The sequence below is a fragment of the Tenrec ecaudatus genome, chromosome 6 (genome assembly GCF_050624435.1).
Source record: "Tenrec ecaudatus isolate mTenEca1 chromosome 6, mTenEca1.hap1, whole genome shotgun sequence".
Classification (NCBI taxonomy): Eukaryota; Metazoa; Chordata; class Mammalia; order Afrosoricida; family Tenrecidae; genus Tenrec; species Tenrec ecaudatus.
Window position 1 is genome coordinate 63,580,624 of NC_134535.1, and position 22,413 is coordinate 63,603,036.

Genomic DNA, 22,413 nt, shown 5'->3' on the forward strand with positions numbered 1-22,413 from the left:
GTCAGATTGAGCACAATTCCCGCACTGGGTCTCTAGTGTTGTCCCCCATAGCACTATGGGTGAGGGAAAGTGTGTCTCGTGGTGGGCCGGCCCTATGGTCCTCTCAGTACATTGGCTACTTTGAACAAGAATACTGTCTTCAGGACTTGGTGGTCCAGAATGTGTTTCACTCTCTCTCCTTCCTTCTTAGTTTGCTTCTGCGTGCTCTGATCAGATATGCTCCTCTCTCGGAGCTGTAGCTTCAGTCCTGTTCTCTGAAGTGCACTCTTCTGGAGTGATAATTTTTGTTATGTTTGATGATAAATAAAGTAAAATTTCTAAAAAAAGTGTTTACATAGATACGCTAGAATTTAAAATTTGTTATTGATGAATATTGGTATCATTTCCATTTTAACGATGATGAATAGCAATAATAGGGGTAAAAACCAGCTTCCCTTCTGTATCAATCTGTTTATCACAAAAATTTAGCAAGTATATTGCTTCTATTTAATGTGAAATACCTTGGTCATCATCATCACCACCATCAGCATCCATAGCATTTTCATCTTCATCTTCATCATCGTAATTATAATTTGGGTCATAGGTAAGATATTTAAGACATATATTTATAATGGTAGAAACATGAGGATACACTTCCTTAGGACATCTAAGGGGAAAAAAATGAATTACTGTACCTTCTCCTTAATTTCACTATCTGCCACATTTTGCTTTAACCAGGTTTTCTTCGCTTTAACAGAATGTCTAGCTCAACCTCTACAACACTCATAGACTTTATGTTTTAAAATTTACCTTTAAAATTATGTTTCATCAACTTTTTCATATTAACATCTCTGCGATTTAGGACTATTTTTAAAGCAAACGAGGAATGTCACAGTTAATCAGGGACATCTAGCTCTTCAATGTGAGTGTGAAAAACAGCTTAAGATCAGATGAACTTGGATCGTCTGTGACCATGAATGCAAAGCGTGCCTTCATCTGGGTTTGTCTTCTAGTTACATACTGAGAAAATAGAATATGCAAATGCCCATTTGGCAAGCAAATAAAGACATAATTTCTGATTTAACAATTTGATGTGATTGTACGGCCACTTCTAAAAGATAAGAGTGATGAGATTGCTGCAGGTTAATAATCAAAGCGCTCTCAAGACTGTCAATTCTGGCCAAAAACAAAATCTGGCCTTCTGGTGTGTAAACGTGCAATTTTTCTTTAGCTTTTCAAAAAGTATTAGAACCAAGATGTCCATGTGAACAATGACTGTCTTAGCCATCTGAATGACTTAGCAAAGCAAACATAAAATCTAGTGAAAAGAATTAAATTCACTGTTTCTGGATGATGTATTCTGCCTCTATCTTAGGATAGAGACTATATTATTATACTGGCATCTCTTCTAATAAAGCTAAATCAAACTAAAGATAATTGTAAATATTTCCCTTAAGTTCTTTAAACAATGTCTTAAGAATAAGAAGAAATCACTTTTAAAATAAATGTTAGTACTGCTTTTTAAAAAGACAGTACTCACACTTAGTCTATTACATTGGTTTTATTTATTGTGTTGAGAAACAAATTAAACAAATGTTTAAAGATTAAAACACTGGTAGAATAGCTCATTTCTCCTCACAAACTTAACAAGATCCTAACTATTATTCTATTCTTGAGGAAAAAAATTAAACAAATCTTAAAAACTTACCTTCTCACAAATGATTCAAAGGCTTGAATACAGTACTCTCTTAATTCATCATCATCTACATTACAAAATTTTACGACCAAAGGAATTATCTTCTCAAGGTATTCACCTAAGAAAAGCATATTGATTGTCAAATTCAAAGAGTAACATTGTTTGAAATCAAGAAAGCGTGAAAGCATTTTAGACATTTCTTACCTATTCTATGACCGGCTTGCCTACTAATAGCAGCTATACACTGAATGTAGGTTCTTGTTGTTGACATGGAATCATTTTTGGACAGCTCTGACAACAGATGTTCAATGAGATCTACAAAAACTATATTTCCACAGCTCATAACTAGGTGGCCAAGAGCAATAATGGTTCTTTTCCTCACTGCAAGTCGAGGGCTGGTCAACTGGGGGAGTAGACAGGTCAAAATTGAAGGGTGGAAATTAACAAGAAGTCCTCCTTGCCTTAAAAGAAAGAAAACAACAAATGAATTCAAGATGTCAGAACACTATTGAAACACCTGGGCCCTGACGTAAATATTCAGCATTATAACTTCAGATTAGACTAGACCAAATTCAGAATGAAACAATTTTCGCTGGCTCTAAAAATGCAACTACCAGCATGAGCTAAGTAAAGCAGCTTCTAAATTTCTATCCCCTAACTACCTGCTGGATTCTGGAATGACAGTCCCAATTGTATGGTAATTTCCAACAAATGGCTTGAGCCTACATTGCAAACAGTATTATCAGATTTTCCCTTCCGAGATCTGAAATTGTCTTTATTGATTATATATATATAAAGGGAAGGTCACAACTCAAAATATTATTAGCATCTTGACCCTTCCCTGTCCTCTCTATACCATTTCACTAAGACCGTTGCCTAATGCCCCTCTCTTGCAACAATCCCATGTTCTACAAAGCTGTTAGTGATAAAATCTTCCAGCAAAGTCTTGCTGGATTTCCACTACCAATTTAAGCATAAATTCCTAATCCAGTCTAACATGACCCTAATCAGGGTGTTTTCCTATCATTCTCCTATTTATACTATGTTCTGGAAAACAAGAATACAAAATTACTTAAACTATGTATTCTATGCCTGCACATAGCTAAATACATTCAATTCAAATACTATACTTCCCATAAAAACACCCCTGATTCGTAACGTTAAGATTTACCATTTTAAAATACAAAATGCAATGTACTCCTCAAAACTCCAGTCAATTCTGACTCACAATGACCCCAGACGACAAAATGTCCCTGTGGGCTTCCAAGACTAAATCTTTAAGGCCCCTTTTTCTCCCAAGGAGAAAAAGGTAGTTAGCAGCCCAACACGCCAACTATTCCATCACCAGGGCACTCTGTCTTTTATTCCAGCTATATGTATTCTTATGTCTTATACTAAATTATAGACCCATTGTATGCCAGAACAGCTTCTTTATTTTATGTGACGTGGCTTTCAAAAGGTTTATGAAAAATTTGAAAGAAAATAGACATTTCCCATGAACTTTTCAAAGCTCCCTTGTATGTCACATGAAGGTATTTGAACTGGGTAGCTAAAAGGAACACAAGAGTAACAGTGACCTCTAATGTTCATGGGAATCAGGGACATACTGAAACTGACAAGTCCTCCACAGCATTTTTCACTGGGAGTTGATTAAGTCTGTCTTTCAAAGTCAAAAAACAACACATGTATAAACCAAGCTCCTTCCTCCCCAGATCCTAGTTACTAGCATTGGTTTGACTGAAAGAATTGCTGCTCTCACTTGGTAGTACACTTCCGTATTTAATGAAATTATCACACTAAAATATGAGTAATAATTCAAAGCATGGCAAATGTGGAGCAAGTATACAAATATATTTGCTATGCAGTATTACAAGCTAATTAATGAATTTTCTTACCTCCCACCCCCAACCATGCACATTTAAAAGTCACAATTTTAAATATAATTTATCATACTTACAGACTTATAGTAAATACACATAGCTCTTACTGAAAATGCAAACAATAGGTCCACCTACCTGCTCAACATATCAGCCATAATATCCAAGGCTTCCAGCTGAACAGACACATCTTCCTGCTTGGCTATTGCACTGGTAAGACGTCCAGTAATCTTTTTACATACATTAGCAGCTAATGCAGAGCCTGTGCAAATACAAAATCAATTCGTAGTTTCAAGTAAGCATAGTCTATACTTTATATTAATTGCAGTTACCAAATATTCAACAATTCTAAGTCTGGCAGATCTGTGCCAAAACAATATCAAAAGGTCACTTTTTATTAATATAACCAGATATAAACAAGAACTAGAGATAACAGAGCAACAAAAGACGCATAAGACACATATTTAATAAGTTCTATTGAACTTTTTTTGAACATACTACCATGATTACTAGCCAAAGAGCCAGTAGTAGCTATTTGGATTTGCACCGCTAGTTCAAATATCAGTAATAAATTTTTTGCTGTACTAGTCCTCTATTTTAATACTTGAAGTTAATCTGACTCAAGGCAACTTTGTGTATTTCAGAGAACCGCTGCGTAGATTTTTCAGTGGTTATGATCGTTCAGAAACAGACAAACACCCAGACCTTTCTTCCGGGTAGATTCAAACCACTAACCTTTGTTAGCAGTCACCCACTTACTTGTTTTTTTAAAGTTTTATTAGCATATAATCCACACATGATACAATTCATAGCTCCATCATATTAAGTATAGTTGTACAATCACCACCATCAACTTCAGAACATTTCATTCTTTCTTGTACCCACTGTTATTAGCAACCTACCCTTACGCCATACCCCCAAGAAGCTATTAATCCAGTTCCTGTCTCTATTGATTTATCTATCCTGGATTTCAAATACAGGAAAACATACAAAACATTAACAACAATAACAAAAGTAAAATAAAGGAAGCTCCTCAATGGAAAAGAAAGCAGAAAATGTTTTAAAAATTGGACAAATTTAAAATGGGTCAAAAGGGAGATCAAATATTTAAGTGTTAAATTTAAACCTAATTCCATATTACATTGCTGTCTGTTAATAAAAACTAGTCACATCCTTCTACTAAGAGGGGATTCACCAGAGGCTTAATCCAAGCAAAGTAGGGACCCTGCAAATGGATTTTGGCCTCCCAATTGTCATTCATAGTCGTTCATAGGCTCTGGTATGATACCACTCTCCTTTGGTTTTGAATTCTATTTACAATCCTTGCATCACAGAGGGCTGGTGTGCTTCTTCAGAATACACTTAGTTGATGCCTTAACTTAGATGGATACTTGTTAGAAGATAAACCTTTAAGACCCCATGTACAATGATTTTTAATGGTCGGGCACCGTGTAGTTTCTTTGCCATATTGTACTACTGTACTATCTTCAGTGATCTCTTCATTAGGGCAAGTGTCAAGAAGAGCCATGTTATAAGAACTAATTGTTCATAGATTGGGGCTAGAATTAATTATGAGCCCAAAATCCATTTACATATGAGACCTCTTTATATTACTTAGAGCACACAACCACAAACATAATTCAAGTCCCAGCGCTTAATTTTACAATATGATTATCTAACCACGATTTACAACACACAGCACGACTTCATTTATACATATTCTGCTTTTAAGTTTAGCTCTGGCTTGAAATAAGCAACTGCTTACCAGATTTTATAAAGATGAGAAGCTGAGTATTTAGTTCCAATAAACCCTAAAAAGGCTCTTTTCAACCCAAAGATTTCATAAACTCATTAAAAGATAGAACTGTCATTTCAAAAGATTCACAAGTCAAGGTTATTACTATAGATAGTCTCTGAATTACAATATACTGAAGTTAGAACCGTTCTTTTATGGAGTTATACCTTATGCTTAGTTATGTACTAAATACAAGTGGTAAGTATAATTTGCTGATGTCATGATTTGTCTTTTGGGTAGAAACATTACATATGAACTTACAAATCAGTTTTATAGACAGATACTAAAAGGAAAAAAATGAAAGCTTAAAAAAAAAAGGAGGCATTCAGTACATGTCAAAATTGATTTGTGACTGCGCTGCCAGAAGGTATCCCCAGTGAGTTGTGGAACACCTGTATTTTAAAGTGACTCATGGTATTATTTACTATTAAAAGATTTAAAACAAAATCCCCCTACTAAATGTAAACAGATTTCAATGAGAGGAAAATGAGCAATAAAGACAACTAAATCAAACCATACTTTAGCAAAATACTTTAAAAACTTGTTACTGTGGTTTGAATGAAAATTTACTAAGCAAATTGGTTTTCTATTCAAGAATTCATACATATTCTGTTTTATGACCCTGATTGAAATCCCCAAATAATTACTTACTAAATATAAAACAATACTGCTTTGACAGTATGGAAAAGGAAAAAAATGTATCTTAAAAAATAATTATGTCAATAAAAATGTTGAAAATAATTATAAAGGATTAAAGTTTCACCCAACTAGGCACCTGAATTTTAGGGTGAATTATCTAACCTCTCAAACTGGAGATTCCTCATCTACAAACCAGTTACCTCTCATATAGCTGACGCTCAGGCAAAATAATATATAGAAAACACCTACAAAATAATTGGCACTAAACAAAAAAACACACTATGAGGCATCATGACTCATATTTACCCCATGGGACAGTCAAAGTGGCCTTAGGGTTTCCAAGGCAATAAACATTACAGAAGCAGACTGCCACAACTTTTATCCATGGCAATGGATTGGCGGTTTGAACCCTCAACCTTTGAGGGAGTAGGCAAGGGCTTTGCACCATGGAGCCACCAGACCTCCTTATAATCAGGAAAAAAAAAAAAAGAGCAAGAAACCCATCTCACGGACATTGAGAGTGCAGACTCACAGCAACCCTGGGTACCCTACAGAGCAGAGAACTCCTCCTGTGAGTTTCTGGTGTGTAACTCTCTATGGGAGTAGAAGGAACCTGTAGAGGGGCTGGTTGGCTTTGAACTGCTGACACAGCAGTTAGCAGCCCAGTAAGTAACCACTATGCTACCAGAGCTCAGGGACCACTAAATGCCTGTTAATACAATAAATGACTGAAAGCAATTTATCTTTAGTACACTATTATCAATCTAAATTTCCCACCCGGAGGAAAGATAATTTCATGTCCTTTGCAGATGAGGCAATCAATATTCTTTACCCTGACATCTTTAAGCCAATAAGCTTAGTAGTCAAGACCAATCCGAAAACTTACCACAAAACTTAAGACATTTCTGTAAATGGCCAAATGCTAATTGACGAATTAATTATAGTTTGTTTGTTTTTTAATTACAGAGTTTTAGCAGCAAAAGGCTCATTCTTATTCAAAACTACTAGTAAATTTAATTATCCAGAATCAGAATTCTGGTTCTACTGTGTTAAGTTTTATATAATAAATTCTGATACAAAAGAAAACAGAAAAAACTAAAAGCACCATCTGACACAACTGGTGGTTTTGTTTAATTATTCATTACCTGAGTAGATTACTGGCTGTAGCCATTGTAAAAGCTCCAACACAGAAGAATCCTTACGAGCATTATACTTAAATTCAATCAAATTAATACTTATCAAACACTGAAAACTAAATTAATTCTGAAGTAAAAATGAAACTCAAGACTTTAGTGCTCATTATTAAAAGGGAATGCACACAAAGGTCTTTTCTGAAGCCATGCCCCGCCCTCTGAACCAGGGAGGAAAAGAGGCAAGGAGAGAGAAACACCTAGGCGTGAGAGGATGAGAGAGAAAACAAGCGCTGGTGCTTACCACTGGAAGCTGGAGGAAGTTCTCCAATGACTGTCTTAAGGCCAATACTCGAAATATCCCGAAGTTGTTCTTTATCAGATAGCATGTTAGTGCACAGGGTATCTACAATTGTTTCTACTTGGTATTCCTTCACTTTACTCACTAGAGGGCCAAGACTGCAAAATAAAAACAAGAAAAAAAGTTTCAATAAAAATAAGTAGAAACATTAACTTTTCACCCCTACAAAGTGCCTGTGTGATAATAAGTCTGTATCACAACCATTAAACCAATAAACAATAAGCAAAATACTCAATTGGTGCATATCCTTGCATTTGGTTTCCAGTAGAGTAAGCTAGATGTACTGAGATGCCCTTCCTTTGTACTCTTCCCTATAATTTAGCAGAGTACACAGAATGTGCTGTATGGATGTTCATTCAGGAACCAGGCTAGTCAAGACTCCACTGAAGAGAGTTATCCTGAATAGTACCCACTGCTGGTGGGAATGCAGTGGCAGCACAATTACACTGAGAAAGACTTGGCAGTTCCTCCAAAAGTTGAACACAGAACATATATTAATCTCAAACTTTGATATATTCAGAAATGCAAACAAACCTATAAGTCAACATTCACTGTAGCACTTTTCATTAATCACAAAAATGTAGAAACAAACATGTTGCCAATACCTACAATATGGGCTGCTACTCAGCCACAAAGAGAAATGGTGTCCTGATACATGCCACTACATAAATGGAGAGGCTTTGAAAACATGTCAAAGGAAATACACTGGAAAAAAGAAAAATCACAAATACTGTATCTCACTTATATGAATGACCCTTTCACAGGGGTCGCCCGATTCATAACAGTAGTAAAATCACAATTATGAAGTAGCAACAAAATTGATTTTATGGTTGGGGGGTCACCACAAAATGAGGAACTGTATGAAAGGGTCGCAGCCATAGGAAGGTTGAGAACCACGGTCTTAGAGGGTGCTGAATTTCTTAACGGTTTGGAACCGTGTGTAAAAGGATAGGGAGAATGGTTGCAACACTTAGAGCATGAGATCACTGAATTATGCAAGCAGAATGTGTTGGGCTGGCATACAATCTGTCATGTCTTCACAATACAAAATTTATAGATAATATGGCTCTTGTACCCAAGTCTTTGTGGGAGTATGCAAATAGGGCATGTGCAATACTAAGAAAGGGGATTGCTCAATTTTCATCACCTCCACTCCTGACCCTCACCCCCTAAAAGATGAGGCTTTCTATGAAGCAAGGGTAGAGAAAAGAGAACACCCTCTCCCCCTGCCTCACTCCTACCCCCAGCAAGACCTTGGAAGAGCACTCTCAAGATCTTGGTGTGAAGCGGTGGAGATGACTGAGACCACATGCTCCTTACCTCAAACAAATATGCAACTGTGGGACAGTGGGATAGGCGGGCTTGCTTACTGGCCCACACAGGAAAAGAGCAAGGGGTCACTTAGCCGGGACTCAGTAGCAAGAAGAGACTTAGCTACCACATGGGTGAGATCATGAGAATTGTATATAGACTTGGCCGCTGGCTGAGAAGACCAATGACTATATACTTATTGTTTGATCTTTATCGATTCTGACTCATGCTAACTTATTAATAACTCCACTAATAAACCCCTGTAACTCTGAGTATTGCCTGTAAGTTCTGTGGTCACTTCACAAATGATCATATCTAGCATAGAGGCAGAGTGGAGTGCAAAGAATGATTGGTGTCAGAACAGGTAAAGAAAGGGAATGTGGAAGCACGTCTGACCCCTGCCTTGTGACAACAGGGAAGCCAGAAGGTCTGGCTGGTATGGCCTTCCATTGGCATTCACAGCAGTAAGAAACTCAAACTATAATGATGAGTGAAGTAAAAATGAAAATAAACCTAATGATTGCTTTTAAACAAGAGATTGCACATAATAGACTTTAAGGTGCCGAGCTTTGATTGGGTCCCATCAGACAGAAGAGTATTTAAATAGTTAAGACAAACTTCTGGAATTAGAGTCTAGAATGAATGCAATGCACATGGAAAGAAATGAGTAAAAATAATTGATTGCCCCAAAGGGCAAATTAAAACACAACAGGGAAGGTAGACTACTAAATTTAAAGATGAGGCAAAACTGGATAGTCTGAGCTTTCTCAAACACTAATAACGCAAAGAAAACATTCAAATTGCTAAATGTTCAAATCAGTGTCTCCTAGATAGATGCTTGATTAATAAACAAGTTCCCTCACTACTGATGACTGTCTGCTTGACTAAAATATTGAAGAATTGAAGAAGGAATGGGAAACAATTTTGGAGTAACTCAAGAACCGCTGAACCCAAAGTGATGACGGAGAAGATGCAGAAATGGCAAGGCACATGGAGAGACAATGTGAAACTCTGGAAATTGCAAATAAAAATCAAAGAGATTCCAACAATTGATTTGAAAAGTTCTAGTGCCTAGTAATGGCACAGAGACTTGCTGAAATGACCCTCCTAAAACCTATAACATCTTGAAAACGCTACCTAAAAACAAAGTAAATAAACAGCACTTGAATGCCAGAACACAACAGAACAAAAGTAGATTAAAAATAAAGCAAGCAGTCATCCAACTGAGATGTCAACTACTTAGGTCCACATGGAAGAAGCACACCATCATCAGTCACTCGAGGATGGGAATACACATAACCCAGAGCGAAGGAGGGCCAGTATCAGAGCCTAACTTGTGAGAATCTGCAGCGCAGGCGATGGATGAAAACAGGAGCTCACAGTTCATCTGTGAAACCACGTAGTGAAATAAGACCCCGGAGAACACCCCTTACCTGAAATGGAGGGGAGGGAGGAACGTGGTCTCTAGAGTGCGTGGGAGAGGAGCATAAAAGATCAAAGGCATAAATCTGACTTGAACAGTTAAAACATGTCAGTCAAGGGGCCCCCGTGATGCAGTTTGGACCTGGTCTGGTTTCCAAAATTTTTTGTATTGTTTTCTTCAGTTTTTGTTTAGAGAAGAGTGTGTCTCGAAGGTTTTATGTCAATGGAGGTCACCCTCTTGAAGCCGTGTTACATGCGTTTTTTCAGTATAAAAAACTAGCGTGACGGCAAGGTAGAATACAGGGTTAGTGGGGGCAGTGGTGGAGGCAGGGAAAAGGGAGATGATGTCAAATGCCCATGTAGAAAGGCAACGATTGGAAACTGACTGGTAGTAATTGAACAATTCTACTTGATGTGATTGAAATCTGGAATGATCTATGTATTACATCTCAACTTATAATAACACAAAGTGGGGGGAGGGTCTACCCAGAATTCAACCTTTTAATCATGAAGTCAATTTCATGTAAAAAAACAAAACAAACAAAACTAAGAAAATACATCACCACCAGACCTATACTTCAAAAGTGCCAAAGAAATCCTTCAGGTTGAAGAAAAATTCACCATATAGTAACTCAGATCTATAGAAAGGAATGAAAATCACCACAAATGAGAAATTTGCTAATAAATAAAACGCTATCTTAAAAGATTTTATTTCGTTCCTTAAAAATTTATCAATATTTCAATGTGGAAACATATATAAACAAATCCATTACATACCATAATACAAGCAACAAGAATGTAAATGGAACACTAGCACGGTTTAGATAACATAGCAAATGGTAAACAGTTAATAAAAAAGATAGGATAAAAAATTTAAGATGCAATTTTTGTCAGTGGAATCTAACAAAAACTTAAAAAGCTCATTACATGTGAACAAAGCATTTTTATACTATATTCTCCTTTTTTTAAGCAATGCTAATAACATTTACACTTTTTGTGACTTTAATGTTTAAGCTTAAAAAGAAAATTCCTAGCTTCGCATATTTGCTTTTGTGTTCAACCTGTTCTATTACGTGTCAGATAGCCTCGAGAAAATTCTATTGTATAGTTATGAGAAAGTACTAGTCAACAGGAAAAAAAATCTCAGTATTATTTGTGAAAGTTTTCAGTCCGACTTTTTCCTAATTTTTAAAATTCAGTTGTCTTTTTATTATCAAGTTCTAAGAATAAAATAAACATATGAATCTCACTGCCATCAAGTTGATTCCAACTCAGTGACCCTACAAGACAGAGCAGAACTGACGCCGTGGGTTTCTAGACATACTTTTTATATCACTGGCTCTATGAGGCAGTACCAAAAAAAAAGGAACTGCACTGTGCAGAGCAGTACTGTCTTTCGTAGGATGCATTTCTCCCACTAGGCAGGCATCTAGCAACTCACTGAGGTACAACACCCAGTGGTATTGCAAGGGAAGGTTCTTTCTGGTCACAGTGAATTTTTTCATAAAAGTTGTTTTACTCCAAAGGTCATTTTAAGAAAACAGTATGCAGCTGTGAAATTTGTATCCCGCTCAAGGGAAAAATACTGCAGAAACTGTTGTGATGTTGAACACAACAAAAAATTACAGCGTTATAAGAAGAACTCAAGTGTACAAGAGGTTTTCTCCATTCAAAAATTATTAAATGTTCATTGATGACAAACCTCGTTCTGAACATCCGTCAACTTCCATGACACATGAAAATGTTGACCTTTAGTGTATTTGGGGTTCGTTCCACCAGGTCAGACTGTTAATCAAGCTTTCTATGAAGAGGTTCTGAAAAAAAATAGTTTAACAGTGTGCGACACAAAAGGCCTGATTAGTGGCAGACGAGGGACTGGTGTTGCCACCACGACAATGCACCTGGCTCACGCAGCCATCTCAGTGCACCAGTTTTGGGCAAAAAAAAAAAATTGCCCCACACACCTTACTCACCTGTGCGACTTGCTTTTGTTTCTGTGAAAGCAGAGGAACATGAAAGGACAGCAATTTGATGACATGGAAGAGGTAAAATAAACAAAAAAAAACCAAGGGAGGTGCTGTCAGCCATCTAAGCAAATGAGTTTGAAAAATGTTTCCAAGTGGAATCACAGATTTGACAAATGTATTAAGTGTAAAGATGGAGAGAGTACACTGAAAATAAGATTGTTTTGTAAAAAAAAGTTTAAATATATAGCCTGGGGGGGGGGGGGCAATCCGGTTTTGTTTGGGTATACCTCCGCTCGTGCATGGTGAATGGAAACTTTTGAATTTTTATTTTCAACCTACTTTAGCTTGCAATACACATTACCAAAGCATGTAACATTGAAGTGCTCTTACATTTAGGAGGCAAATCCCATGACTTCATGTTACAGGAGTTTTAAAACATTTAAATAAAAATATCCTGCAAATTTCATTTACTTCAGGGTTTTCTTCTGTCTGGACCAATATGTTTGAATAAAATAAAAGGCTAGAAAGTTTTTATACTTGTATATTCTGGAAGAGTTCTAGAATTGTCTTACATGAATTATCTGTTCAAGGTATGAAAGCCATCTCTGAAAAACTTCTGGTCTTGGCTTTCTCTTAACTGACATGCTCTTTGACAATTTTTTATTCTGATTAAAGTACTTAGTAATCAGTTTGGGGCTTTCCTCTCCTCCAAGAACAATCTCTTGAATTATTTACTTATGATGTTATCGCCTAACACACAAGGTTAAGTTTACGACATAATCATAGAAAACACTAATTAAAATTAAAATGTGAAGCTGCTGTTTCTTGATGTATCCTCTATTAGATCTATATACTTCTGAATTTGTTTCCACTCTCCAATCTTTCCAGCATTCCAGTTTACACTACATAAAAAATGGCAGTTTTTGGCATTCCATGATGTTCACCGTCCCAACACGATTGCTGAAGACAAATGGTTGCATAAGCAAATGTGGTGAAAAAGCAGATGGTGCGTGGCTATCAAAAGATATAGCATCTGGGGACTTAAAGGCTTGAAGGTAAACAAGCAGTCATCTAGCTGAGAAGCAACAAAGCCCACATGGAAGATGCACACCAGCCTATGTGATTACGAGGTGTCGAAGGGATCAGATATCAGGCATCAAAGAACCAAAAAAACATATCATTGTGAATAAGGAGGAGTGCAACTGGACATATCCTTACAAAAGGATCGCGGGGGAGAAGGCAGCCAATCAGGGTGCAGTGTAGCAACATTGAAACATACAAGTTTCCTTTATTTCTTAAATGCTTCCTCTCCCGCTCCCCCCCGCCCCACACTATCATGATCCCAATTCTATCTTACAAATCCGGCTAGCCCACAGGATGTACACTGGTATAAATAGGAACTGGAAACACAGGGAATCTAGGACAGATGAACCCCTCAGGACCAGTAGTGAGAGTGGCGATACCGGGAAGGTGGTCTAGAAAGGGGGGAACCGATTACAAGGATCTACATATAACCTCCTCCCTGGGGTACGAACAAAAATGTGGGTGAAGGGAGACATTGGACAGTGTAAGACATGACAAAATAATAATAATTTATAAATTGTCAAGGGTTCATGAGGTGGGGGGCAGGTAGGGATGGGGAAAATGAGGAGCTGATACCAAGAGTTCAGGTAGAAAGCAAGTGTTTTGAGAATGATAATGGCAACAAATGTACAAATGTGCTCGACAAAACGGATGTAAGTCTGGATTGTGATAAGAGCTGTACGAGCTCCCCCATAATGATTTTTTTTAAATGGCAGTTTTGGGGGGAGGGAACAGTTGAGTCACTCTTTTTAGAAGTGGTTTAACTATGGAAGTTCCTGATATGTGAATATTGTATCAAGGAAACTACTAGAGAAAGGAAACAAACCAGACTTGACTTTTGGTTACTGTGGCAGCTGCATAATCTCCTGTCAACCTGTGAGGGGATAGTCAGGCCACAGCCAATCAGGCCTGCTGAAGACACATGGCGAAAAGACACACTGAGCTACACTAGAGCCCTGGAGCTGGAGGAGCCACATGGAGACCCCTGCCAGCGCCGAGAAGCTTCCACCACCACTGGATCCACAGGCTTTCCACTCACTGGCCTGTGCTCTTCCTTCATTCAGCGTCACTGCATGTGTTTAGTGAGTCTGAGGAGGAATTTATAGATTGGTATCGCACATATGGTCTAAGATAGGACTTATGGACTGGACTAGGATGTTTCCTCAATATACAATTGCCCTTTTATATAAAGCTCTTTTTTAATAGACACATGAGTGTCTGTGAATTTGCTTTTCTAGTCTACCTGGATTAACACAGTCACCATGGGTGAACACGGAAGAGTTTTGCTTCGGGAGCACTGAGTTCATTTTAATGGTTGTAAAACATGAAGAATAGCACTGAATTATAACTGTAGAAGTTCTTGAACACGTGAAGGCTTTGTTGTGTATAGCAATGAGTACTGGGAAAAAGAAAATGTTCTCTAACTGATTGCAGTGAAGAGTGTACAACTCTTCTCAATAGGTTGAACTACTGAATCCTGCGATTTGTGGATGTGGTAGTTAGATAACCGTTTGTTAATTTGAGGATTAAGAGTGAAGGGGTGGAGTCTGATCTGTCAACGCGATCATTGCCAATGAGGCCTCCATGTGGGCATGATCTTCTGAGAATTCTGGGAGTTCCTGATTGTCCTCCTTGGAGACAGGAGACACCTCTCTCTCTGCTTACTTCCTGCGAGACATCCCTGAGGAGAAGCCACATGGACCAACCCTGACAGCCAGAACCCTGGACCTGGAGAAGCCACAAGGAGACCCTTGTCAGTGCTGAGATGCTTACAACACTACTGGATCCTAAAACTGTCTACCCATTGCCTGTGATCATCCTGCATTCGACATCATTGTATGTGTTTCGTGAGTCTGAAGAGGACTTTATAGATTGGTATTGGTCATATGGGCTAATATTGGACTTATGGCCTTGGACTGCACTGGGTTGGGATGCTTTTTTAATGTACCATATACCTTTTATGTAAAACTTTTACTACAAATGTGTATTTATGAATTTGTTTCTCTCATCTAACCTGGACAACACAGTGGATGAAATGCCAATAAAACTTTGAAATAATGGAAGTTTGGGACTCTTCGATGGACTCAAATCACGTTCCTTTTCAATGTTCTTTGCGTCTGAGGACAAAGATCTGCAAGAGGGAAAATCCCTCAACCTGGGTTGCTGCTCCTCAATGAGTTTCTTGAAGGACAGCCCTAGCTGCTCAATAGAGCTGCTGGATTATCAAGGTGAAAAAAATTTTCTCATGGCATATGGCTTGATCTTTTTATCTCAGCAATGCAGTTTTCAATTTTCTTAAAACTTCTTCCTATTCACATCATCATTCTAGGACCTTCATGAAAATTTAAGATCACTTCCCTTAGGAATTCCATGGGGAAAAATTGACATAACCTCCAGAGCTGACCTCTTTGCCTTGAATTTAACTGGCCTTATGTCCTCCAAAGTCACTGTTTTGACTGGTGTTTCTGAAGGTACCCTAGTAAGACTAATACAAAGTGCATTATTATTACTATTGAGAGAACTTGTCTAAATCATGCTGGCAGAAAAACAAACCCAAACCCATTGCTACTGAGTTGGTTCTGAGTTCTAACAAACCCATAGGATAGAGTAGAAGTGCTCCTTAGGGCTTGCGAGGTTGTAAATCTTTACAAGAACAGACATGTTTGAACACGTTATTCCAAATTAGCCAATACACGTACAAACTAGAACCCTTGTAGATTATATATATATATATATATATCCTCAGGAGCCATGGTGGCATAGTAGTTACATGTTGGGCTGCTAACTGCAAGTTCAGCAATTCGAAGCCATCGGGCATTCATCCAGAGAAAGACAGGTAAAGTTGGTCTCTGAAATTCACGGGGGCAGGCCTAGCCTGTCCTATAGGGTCACGGTGAGTAGGCACCAACTCAATGGCAATGAATACGTGAGTGAGTTAGTATTAAAGAGCCCTAGGCTACTAATGGAAAGGCTAGAGATTCTATGCCAGAAATTGCTCCTTGACAAACAAACAAAACACTTGGCAGCTTGAATTTGTAAAAATCTACAGCCTCAGATTCTATAGGGCAGTTTTACTCTGTTCTACAGAGTTGAGTCAGAATTGACTCAATGGCAATGATCTATATCTTAATTTTGTTATTTTCTTGAATATATGTTGTTTCTTTCAGTGACATTTTAAATACGTGCAAAATGAAATCAACAAAAAAGCCCGAGTTCTAATCAGTAAAATTCACACTTAACAGCTATGCAGTACATCTCCTAATTCTTAGTTTGAGAATGGAGGAGAGACAAAAGCTGCTCTTATTATCACTTTTAAAGACTGATAAATGCTAAGAACATTCTGAAGAAAGCTAATTTTGCTTACTAGGCATCAAAAGTTAAAAAAAAAAATCCAAGATTGCACACACATTTGTATTATTCTATAGTATACTTGTTGATTATTCATTTTAAACTTAACAAATATCATAAAGAAATTTACACTGCATCTAAAACTATATACTACCAATGATTTCTCAAGTTTTTGTCTGCTTCTACAAGTTACGTTAAGTATTAGCTTACAACAAATTACTCTGCGGAAAACCCAATCAAAGTCAATAACAAAAAGACAAATACCTCACTCAAAAAATGGCTCAAGAATAGAAAAAGAAATTACACCAATGAAAATAAATGGCCACTAAGATTGTTAGTCACTAAACACACAGTCATCAAACGTTTCAGCTAACAGTAGTAGCCCGAGAAGGCAGCTAAGCACTTAACCACTGCACTACCAGGGATCTTTAGCAGACAATGACAGTATCACATGAGCATCAATTCCACTTCTGGGTATTGTACCCAACAAGAATATAAAAAGCAAGGACATACTGAAATATACATTTGCACCGCTACTCATAAATAATCAGAAAGTAGAGACAACCTAAATGTTGTTTAGGTTGCCCATAAATAAAGGGCTAGATGAACAAAATATGACAAGTACACACACACACACTGAAATATTTTCCTGCCATAGAGAAATGAGGTTGTGATAGATATATACTATGACATGGAAGAATCCTGAAAACATGGTGCTGAGCAAAATAAGTCAGACACAAAAAGGATTACTATTGTCTGATCCATTTATATGTAAGTAGTATTAGCAGGAGCCCTGGTGGCATTGTGGGTATGCTTTGGGTGGCTAATCGCAAAGCCGGCAGTTTGAAACCACCAGATCAGCGTCTCTCAACTTGGGGGGTCTGTCGAACAACCCTTTCACAGGGGTCGCCTAAGACCATCGGCAAACCCTTATTTCCAAAGGTCTTAGGAACCAAGACACTTCTCCTGTATCCGTCTCCAGGTGCGTCGACACACATGCAGATACGCCCACATAAGGGTACTGGGCGTAAAGACTGTAACCCATACTACACATGCTTCAAGACAAAATTTCATTGATTTGTAATTAGAAATAAATATTTCACAACATATTACACAGTTTTTGTGATTCATCACTATGCTTTATGTTCAATTTGAAACAATGAATGCGCTGTTCGTAACCTGTTAACAGATTTACTGGTGACAGGTTCCATTCCAGTGCTACAGAAATTCCCAGAATATAAGACTGACAACGTGTCTGTCTGAATGTATATTTGGGAGACAAGGGGGGGGGAGAAACAATGAAAATGCATCCTGCATATCATATATTTACATTATGATTCATAACAGCAGCAAACCAGTTACAGAGGCAGCAAGGAAAATCATGTTCTGGCTGGGGGCACCATGGCATGAGGAACTGTCTGAAAGGGCTGCGGCACGCAGAAGGTTGAGAGCCACTCACCGCACCAGACACCCTGCAGAAAGATGAGGCTTTCTGCCGCCATGCCGTGACCACCTCAGAAATTCACAGGGCTGCCATCGATCAGAACCGACGAAATGGCAGAGTGTGAATGCTCTTTTGAGTATCTAGCACAGCGACCAACGTGTATTAGTGGTTTCCAGAGTAGGTAGAGAAAGGGAAGAGGGAGGGGAACCGGTAAAAGTTGGAGTTCTTGTCATCTAACAGTGATGACAAAATGTGGAAACAGATCATGGGACAGTGCACAATGGTGAACGTAACTAACATCACTAAACTGTTTGCTTAAAAATGTCAAGTTGGTAAGAGAATTCAAATGCTGTACCTTACTATCAATATTAAACTGAGAAGTTCCTAGTCGATTTTATAGAGTGAGGAAGATACTTTATCATCATTGTATCATCAGCGCTTTAACAGCTGTTATCCTTGATTATGAGGCTCTAATTACAACTAAACGTATCTCCTCTAACCATTAGGTTCATAATTTCCCATTTTCCTCAGAGACACGCCGCAATGGGACACAGAAGCATGCACACATTCTAGCCGTGCTTAAAGTCACTCGGGCTGTGGTCAGCTGCAGGAGAGGCGCCATTTCTGGAGGTTCCTACACACAAGGGGCTTCAAGTGTTGGTGAAAAGCTTTCATTATCTGTTAATTCTATTTCCCATGATTTTCTGAAGTTCTCTCATACATCTCATAAAAATGTTTAAAAATTCAATGGAAACCCACATTTAACCTACATACAAACTGAAGAAATGTATTATGCATAGCATGTACAAGCACTAAAAAACATCAGTGACCTAAAATCTCTTCATGAAAACCATAGGATAACATAGTGTAAGACTAAATTTGGATATTCTATTAATTTAATCAAGGAGGGCAAACAAGTAAAATATGACTTACCACTTGACAGCTAAATTCTGGACCTCTCCATTTTTATCTTCTAATAGTTTCAAAATCATTTTCACCACTTTCCTTTCACTATCATCATCCAACTTGATGGAATCTTTTTGCAATTCTGTCATCAAATCATTTGTAGCCATAAACCTATCCAAAAACAGACATCATTTGGTCATCTTAAAATGTTAAAGCATCAATGAAAGAAGAATTTTAAAATTTTAATGTTACCAGTTCATGGAACGGCATACTGTATAAGAAACCACTGTGAAACCAAATTGGTTGTAAGTGACTCCAAATTTAAACTAAAAGCACAAAGATATACTTAATTATTTTCAATTTCATAATATTTCCATATTTCCTTCAAAATCACACTATTTTCTTTTAAATAAAGTACCTATCCAAAATTATCTACTCTAAGGTCAATCTTGATTTCAATTTCACTGACAGGACCAACAGTAATGCTCTTTTGTGCATTCCACTCCAATGTGGTATGGAAGCCTTTTTCTTTTAAATCATTTTATTGGGGGCTCGTACAATTTTTTACACATGTGATTTGAACTTTAGCCAGGAAGCTCTTAACCATAAACATACACCATGTATCCCTGTATAATGGTGCTATGTGTTGGGCTCTGAGGGTCTAATTTTACAAATTGCCGGGGAACTTCCAAAATATAAATTCCTATTCTCACCCCAAGGTATTCACAGTATGTTCTTAAATTGGTCAAGAGATGATTTTCTAGAACGTTGTTACAGATACTCCCAACCCCCTAAGAACCACAGCCAAAGACGGTTTGCTGCTATTAGCTGCCTTTAAATTGGCCTCTGATTCACAGTGATCTCATGTATCATAGAACCCAAGGGCTTCATAAGGCTTGTCCTGGCTGTAGTTTTTAGGGACATATATAGACAGACTTTTCTTCTGCAGAGCCAGCAGCTGGTTGGGTTTGAATAACCAGGATACCTTTTAACATTGAGTAGACTGACCCCCAAAATTAAATAACAACAGTGATCAAACTAACCTTGTTTTTAGATGAAAAGATAAAAAACAGAGGATCAAATTATGGTAGATAGACTTACAATTCCTCCTCAATCCCCCATAACTTAACAGCTTTAAAAGAATTTTCTCTAAATAGGAGATAATCATTTAAATAAAGTCCTACATTCGTCCATGATTCTTAGTTCCCGCGACCTATGGAAATAATCCAACTGACAAGGGACAATTATTTAGTGATTTTTTTTCTTTTATTTCAACTATGAATCAAATACAATTCTACTATTTTATGTTGTACATAGAAATACCAAAAGCCGTGTTCAAATCAATTAAGCACACTGTTGGATCTGAAATGCTACAGATAACTTTACAGATAGATGGTATAGACATTACACTATCTGGTAAAGCAACATGATAATTTAGCCATTTAGAAGTAATTTATAAAACAACTAGTCTTTCCAAAATGCTGCCATGCAAAAATTTTAAACTCATCCAAGAATAATTCTTACCACATTCTGAAAATCAACTGCTTACTAATAAGTTTTTATTGACATTGAGGTAACATAAGAAAAATCAATACACATGCACTTTTAAAACAAGGCATCCCGTTGCTGAGTGCTGCTGTGTCAGAAGTGGTCCTATGTTAATCTGATATACAGATTCACTTCTTTATTCACCAGTTACTTATTTACTACTGATAACCCTCCAGAAGCAAGCCCTAGTTGCACAGTAGTTACATAATGGGCTTCAAACTGCAAGGTCAGCAGTTCAACCCCACCAGTCAATCCAAGGGATAAAGATATGGCTTTTGATTTCTATAGATTTAAAATCCTGACCTTAATAAAAATACTTTGCAACTCAAAAAAAAAAAAAAGATTTAAAATCTTCAAAATCCACTGGGGGTAATTCTACACTACCTTATGGGGTCGTTATAAGTCAGAATCAACTTACTGGCTGTGAAAGGATAGAGGTTGGTGCTCAGCTGCTAATGAAAGGCCAACAGCTCAAACCCACCAGCCAGTCCACAGGAATAGACTTACTTCCATAAACATTTGAACCCTGAGAAAACCATGAGCTAGTTCTTCTTAGACACGACACACAGGGCCACTGTGTGTCAGTATCAACTCAACTGTAGTGGTTTGAGTTTGGTCTTAAGAGGGAAATGTTAAGGTACTTATTTTCAGGCTACTACAGGATTATAAAATGAATATAATTAGTAAGCAGTACTATTCCATTCATTTATTTAACATGATTCTGGTGTCTGCCATCATAAGAAATGGTGCCAGGTTCCTGGCACAATGATGAACAAAAGCCAGGTAGTAAAGTCCCAGTAATATTCCGGAACTTACACATCTGGCTTATTCTACGATCAGAAAAATCTCTTGAAGGATCAGGATTTACTTAAACTTAGTAAACCTAATGTAGATCAATAGAAATAAGATACCTTACACTCCGTACTAGTAACTGTCACCATAACCCTTTCCCATGTACATATAAACACAATTTTACCCTTGGTGGCCAACTGGTTATCTGTTGGGCTGCTAACCATAAGGTCTGCAGCTCAAAACCGCCAGCTGCTATGCAGGAGAAAAAAGATGCTTTTCTACTCTCATTAACAAGTAACGGTCTTGGAAACCCACAGGGGTGGCTCTACTCTGTCCTGAAGTGTCTCTATGATCTGGCATCGATTGATGACAGGGAGTTTAAAGCAATAAGAGATAAAGTATTTTTAGTTCTTGATTCCTTGGTCTACTTAAATTCATTTGGTGGTAACGTACATAAAAATTAAAGTGGAATGTCACTAATATTTCTATTCATAAATTCATAATATTTCTATTCATAAATTCATAATGGAAATAAATATGGCTTATTTACATTAAAGGGTCTCCTACCCAAAATGTATCACTTTACTTTAGGTACTATCCAAGACACTAAATACACAGAGGACTCCTCTCTCTTTCAGAGAGTTCCCAGTCTTGACATTCTTCACCCGAACGAGAGGGAGCTTCAAAAGTTCATGGAAAATAAAACGAAAAGATCACTGAATTCTCCCACACACTTCTGAAGCCTCCTCATGTCTTCGTTTCTCGTGAACTCTTCTTATTCCCAACTTTGAGAAAGGCAGAATTGAACACAAAAAAAAATGAGAAAAGACATTTTCCCCAATAAATTATCTTCATAAGTCCTACAAAACAGGTTTTGTTTGGTTAATTTTATGTTTTAATCTTATACCTACTTCTTTACCTTTCAATAATAGACTATAGTGTTAGCAAAAAGCCTAAAATGTTAGGGATATAAAAACTTATAATCCTAACATGAGTAACTTGCCCACAATCTTACAGATATTTCGCAGAAAACTCAGGCAGGCACAGAACTGAGATCTTCTGTTAGGTGCCACTGACTCCTAACAACTCTGTGTACAACAGAAAACGGTCCAGTA

The 22,413-nt window shown here is 37.5% G+C and overlaps 1 protein-coding gene and 1 non-coding gene across 2 annotated transcripts in view; one reads left to right on the forward strand and one right to left on the reverse strand.

Annotated features, from left to right (window-relative positions):
* Positions 1–22,413, reverse strand: part of CAND1 (cullin associated and neddylation dissociated 1) — a 48,588-nt gene that overhangs the window by 20,614 nt on the left and 5,561 nt on the right. The window contains exons 2-7 of the mRNA XM_075551323.1: positions 18,986–19,129; positions 7,421–7,575; positions 3,691–3,814; positions 1,880–2,136; positions 1,688–1,793; positions 501–646 (exon numbers count right to left, since the gene is read on the reverse strand). Coding sequence (XP_075407438.1) covers positions 501–646; positions 1,688–1,793; positions 1,880–2,136; positions 3,691–3,814; positions 7,421–7,575; positions 18,986–19,129 — 932 coding nt within the window. The remainder of the gene's footprint in view (positions 1–500; positions 647–1,687; positions 1,794–1,879; positions 2,137–3,690; positions 3,815–7,420; positions 7,576–18,985; positions 19,130–22,413) is intronic.
* Positions 17,772–17,892, forward strand: LOC142452244 (small nucleolar RNA SNORA54). The gene has a single exon (XR_012785267.1). It is a non-coding gene; the product is annotated as a small nucleolar RNA SNORA54 (small nucleolar RNA).